This window comes from Octopus bimaculoides, chromosome 7 (assembly GCF_001194135.2).
Source record: "Octopus bimaculoides isolate UCB-OBI-ISO-001 chromosome 7, ASM119413v2, whole genome shotgun sequence".
Classification (NCBI taxonomy): Eukaryota; Metazoa; Mollusca; class Cephalopoda; order Octopoda; family Octopodidae; genus Octopus; species Octopus bimaculoides.
Window position 1 is genome coordinate 38,579,673 of NC_068987.1, and position 5,829 is coordinate 38,585,501.

Consider the following 5,829-nt stretch of genomic DNA (forward strand, 5'->3'; position numbering starts at 1 on the left):
ATATATATATATATATATATACATATATATATAAGTCAGTAAATAGTGGGGTTGTGTTAACCGCACGTGGAGAAATAATAGGAAAATGAAAAATAATAATAAGGCAGAATGCTAAACTGAAAGCATATTTTAATATAGATATGTAAAAAGGATTTCTAACCGGCTTTCATTGTATGACAAATTTTCAAGAAGAGGGAGAATGAAAATGTTTTTTACAAAAAAGTGAAAAATAATATATAAAAAAAATAAATAAAATTTTGGTGGTTGCTATTCCAAAGACACAATGAAGGTTGGGTAGGGCAGATGTTTTGCAATGTTGATTTAAGAAATGGAAAATCTCAATCCAAACAGAAATTCCAAGTTACATGGTGCTCGTCTATTGGCTCCTCTGTTGATCTGGCCCCAAGTCTCATTTGGTATATTGTTACTGTAAACCTAGATTTGAGATTTCTCTACAAATGTTTCTGATCAATTTTCTATTCCCTATTGATCTTTGTGTTTGGAATTGATTACCCCTTATATCTTATATTATTTCTTTGTTTCAGAATATCTGGCAACATTGAAATTCCACAGGATATTTTGAAAGCTAAAAGAATGATATCACAAACATTAAATGACTGTACGAATTACAGTCAGAAAAATTTCCTATAGTGACTGAGAATATGTTTCTTGAACAACTTTTTGTGATTACACATGAGAAATTTACCATGACACTGCAACTGGATTATGAGAATTGTTTTTTTTTATTATATCTGAATGCATGCTTAGCCCTTTAGCATTCAGATTACTCTATCAAATGTAATGCTTATTTATTTACATTATTTTGAATTCATCATGCACTATCACATAGTTTCGAGATTTCGATGATGTGACTGTTTACTTTTAAAATGACATTGTAGGATAGGTGTGAGAGGCCAGATCTGACTGATTTGAAGATCAAACAGGTAGAATATTTTGGCCGGATAAGGCTAGTTTGAATGGTAAAGAGTTAGTGGTTCTTTATATTTGATTTTATAATTTCAAGAGTAAAATCAAGAATGTCTTCCGTTTTTCTGAATTGGATGTTGAATAGTAAAACTTTATTGTGAAGAGGAAACTATGGAGGAGAAACAGTGTAAAAGTCAGGTTATTAATGAAACCCAGTCTGAAAGTAGTGATTTATCTGATCAATCTCAAAGAAATAAAAGAAACAAACCATATGCCTGTGAAACATGTGGAAAGACATTTTTAAAAAACAGTTGTTTAATCCAACATAAATTGATTCACAAAAGTTCAGTGATTTACCATTGTGAAGTTTGTGGTAAAAGGTTTGCAAGAAAAAATTCTATGAACTGTCACAAGCGAATACATTCAGGAGAGAAACCACATCGATGTGATATCTGTGGAAAGACATTCTCTCAGAGTTCTCATTTATCTAGTCATAAACGTATTCATACAGGAGAGAAGCCATATGACTGTGATATTTGTGATAAAACATTTTCTCAGAAGACAAATTTGCTGACTCACAGATTTATTCATACAGGGGAAACTCGATATGATTGTGAAATCTGTGGTAAAACCTTCATTGGCAGTGGTTCATTACTGAAACACAAACGTATTCACACAGGTGAAAAACCATATCCCTGTGATATTTGTGGAAAAGCATTTTCTCGGAATGATGTTTTATCAGGTCACCAACGTATTCATACAGGTGAAAAACCATACCACTGTGATATCTGTGGTAAAACATTTTCTTTGAAACCTACTTTGACTGCTCACAAGAGGACACACACAGGTGACAAGCCATACCGCTGTGATTCATGTGGTAAAGGATTCTCAATGAGTAGTTCTCTGTCAGCTCACATGCTTATTCACACAGGAGAAAAGCCATTCCACTGTGATATTTGTGGTAAAAACTTCGCTGTAAGTAGTGTATTAATTAGTCATAAAAGTACCCACAATGGGAATAAACCATATCACTGTGATATTTGTGGTAAGACATTCTCTTGGAGATCTAGTGTAACTTACCATAAACGTATTCACACTGGTGACAAACCTTACACTTGTGAAGTTTGTGGTAAATCATTCTCAACAAGTACCCACTTAACTGCACACAAACGTATTCACACAGGTGAGAAACCATATCTCTGTGGTATCTGTGGTAAAAGATTCTGTGCAAGTGGTCAGTTGTATAAACATAAATATGCTCACACTAAAGATAAATTATTCTACTGTGATGTCTAATAATACAATCAATCAACGTGCTCATTTGTTCATTCACAAATGCCTTCACACTTCTAAGGAACTAGATAACTGCGAATTATGTGGTAAGCCCTTGTATCAGATGAGAAACCAAATGACTATGATGCCAACAATAAATCATTCTCACATACTAATTTAACTACTCAAATCATATCATTGTGAAAATCCTTCATATACAATAGCTCAAGGTAATTAGATTGTGATATGTTTCCTTTTGAGACACAGATTTAATTGAAATTTATTGTAAAACATCTTTGTTCAATGAGTTTACATAGTGTGTGTATTGGAAAATGTTTATAGAATTATTTTTTTCCATTTCTCATATCCAAGAGGAAAGCTGTAAAATGCACAACTTTACTGTTTACCCTACTTATATGAAAAATTATTTATGATTAAGAAATTTCACTAGAGAAACATTTTCACAGTTTTATAAATATAAGATTACTCTTATCTTTTAGCTTTCTCTTATTTCTCAGGTAAACAGACATAAAAATTCCCTTGAACAGTATGCTTAATTTGATGTAAATTTATTGTAAATGATAAAAGAAACTTTAAATTTATTATTGTTTGGAAATATATGACTATTGCATTTAAATATTTTCTGTTTGTAATTTGATCTATTTCCTTAGCATTTTTATGAGCACTGGTCAACTGTTTTTCCTTTGATACCAGTTTGAAAACCAGTGCATGTTTACATTAAACAGTAATTATTTACTATCTCCAGAAAAAAGTACTACGTAAAACATTTTAGAATATGAAGAAAATTTCACATGATGTCTGCAAAAAGAAAGTAACTTATCACAGTTATCCAATTATCTCATGAATTATACATTATGGCTTTAAATATTCTAGCAGCTACCATTTTGTGTTCTATCATTATTATCATCATTTTATGCATTTTTCTTTTTCCTTCTGTTGTTGTTAGCATGGGTTGAATGGGTTGTCACTACTTGTCATAGGTCTTCATCATCTGGCACATGCAGCAGTTGGAATTCATATCTTATTCTATGTATGTTGGTTTTTGATATTGTTTTTACTTCTAAATACCCTACCTAATACAAACTAGTTAACAGCATGGACTGGGTGCATTTTAATGTGCTGCCAGCACGGGAGGTTATGTACAGTAGGGTTTGAAACTTCCCATCTGTTTTCTCTTTTTATTTAGAATTTCTCATCTCTTACATAAGTTGCTTGTACTGTGATTTGTGGGATCTATGTCTCCTCGGTTTATTGCTTTGAATAACAAAGGCTATTTTTTTTCTTTTTTTGTTGCTGTTGGATGTGAGTATGATGTAGTTAGTGATATGACAGTCAGTATCACCAAATAGGTGGCATTGAACTAAAAACCCAAGATACTAAACTGAATTTTCTCATTGTAGAAGTTATATCTACATATAATTCTGCTCATTTGTTCACGTATTATGCTTTAGTTAGTTAGAGAGGTGGAGTGAGTGAGAGAAAGAGGAGAGGAAGAAGTAGTGAAAGATATATAATATTAATATGCTAAGGCCAGATACATCACATGGTTAGCTGGAGGGAGAGGTGAAGAGTGAGAGAAAAGAGAGAGAGAGAGAAGTGTTAATGATATGCAGTAGGGTGGGAAGGAATAGTTATTATGTAGTTAAAAACTTAGCTGACGTGAAAGGTAAAGGGAAGGGGATATTTAGCAGAGGTTGGTGTTCTGGAGCTGGGGTTAAATAAAGGCCATCACTTAATGCATGTGCATAAGTGCAATTATTTATTGTGTGCTTGCTTGAAAATTGATATAAGGGTTAATTTAGCTTAAACTAAGGATTCACAAAAATGACATTTGCAAGCTGCTCAAGAAAGAATGCACAAATATAGAGCATGGATCAGAGATGAACAGCAAGAAAATATAATAAAAAGAGAAAAAAGACGATACCGACAGAGATGCAAGGAAATGAATGTAAATAAACATCAAGTATATTTAAAGAAAGTTAGACTGAGACAACAGGGAAAAGCAACAATATGCTTCAAGATGAATGTTAAAAATATTTAGAGAAACAAAGACTCAGACAAGAAAGAATAGATCACATCCATAAGAATGAATGAGCACTTCTCAAGCAGCAGAGAAAGGCGCATAGACTTAGAAGAGAAAGCATGAATGCTGAAGAACTATACAATTTCAGAAAGAAAAGAATACATAATGGGCATCATAGGAGAAATGGCCTAGCAATTAACGTTAATGGTAGTGCAGAAGAATTTCATATTGGTGATCATGGTGGTGCTTTGAAATTTAGAAATGAAAGTTACAGCTGTTGTAATAATGAAAAAGTTTTGTTGCCTTCATTGCAAATATACCCTGAGAGACTGAGAAATCTCTTTGAAGAAGAAGACCAAGAAGTAGCGGCATTTTGCAGGAACATCTGCAATTACAACTATGCATTTTCTTGCGTTTTATTTGGTGTTAAACATGCCACGCGGTAGAGGCTCATATTACTTTTGTATTCAGAGTCAAACATATCACAATACCACACCTCTGTACCCTGGAGAAAATGCACCACAATGTGCTAAATTATTGACTTGAGTGAAGCTGTGCCACACAAATTGGAAAGCACTGCCAAATAATGACTGCTCACCACAAACAATGACCATTATAAGTGAGGTGTTGCATGAATGTAATAGATATGGTGAAGTGTACAATACAATGCATGCCATCAAACAAGAAGAGAAAAATCATCCAGTACAGAAGAGGGTCAGATATAAGATATTACAATTTACCAACTAGCAATGAAATAACTTGTTTTTGAGGGTAGATGGCACACCACCTCTACAGATATTGTCATCAGTACATATTGTAAAGCTGAGTTTGCGAGTGTGTGTGTTGCATCTATAGAAATCCACACCTTACAAGATAGCAATCTGGGAGTCACACCAATGGATTCCTCATGGTTGAAAATGCCCGGAATCGGCCATTTATTTTTTGATTTTTTGCTTCCCAAGGGGTGGATTTTTGCATTAAAAATAATTTTAAACCATAACTTCTAACGATTTTCAAGTTGGAGAAACACACCAGCATTTGCAAACATGAGTTAAGTCCCCTTCTAGCGACAGTGTAAAGAGAGAGAGATAACAGATTTTTTAAATTTTGTCTTTTTAGTGAGTGATTAACAAACAAGGATTGTTATGTATGTATGTGTGAATGGTTTCAGTCACACACACACACACGAACATGTATATGTACAAAACACATATATGCAATAGGTGTGTGTTGCCTGTATATATATATATATATATAACTTTTATAAGTAATATTCTAAAAGAATATATAACTGAACTTATGTTGAGTGCTCAATTATCTTGAGCAAATAAATGTGTATATATGTGTTTTTATATCATTAATAAATTCGTAGAACTCATCAATAATATATTCAGGAAATCAATATTTAATATTTTGAAAGATATACATCCAACATAACATGGTAACATAATAAATTTAAAAGTTTAAAACATAGATATACGGAATATAAATATGAATACATATAAAAATCTAAAAATAGATATATATATGTTTAAATATATATGCGTATAAAAATTTATGTATAAATAAGCATGAATATTATAAAT

At 32.4% G+C, this 5,829-nt stretch overlaps 1 protein-coding gene across 1 annotated transcript in view; it reads left to right on the forward strand.

The window, feature by feature from the left end:
• LOC106876156 (zinc finger protein 239) overlaps nt 1-5,819 on the forward strand; it is a 17,078-nt gene extending 11,259 nt beyond the window's left edge. Inside the window, exon 2 of the mRNA XM_052969505.1 lies at nt 546-5,819. Coding sequence (XP_052825465.1) covers nt 1,099-2,223 — 1,125 coding nt within the window. The 5' untranslated portion in view covers nt 546-1,098 and the 3' untranslated portion in view covers nt 2,224-5,819. The remainder of the gene's footprint in view (nt 1-545) is intronic.
• The last annotated feature ends 10 nt before the right edge of the window (nt 5,820-5,829 follow it).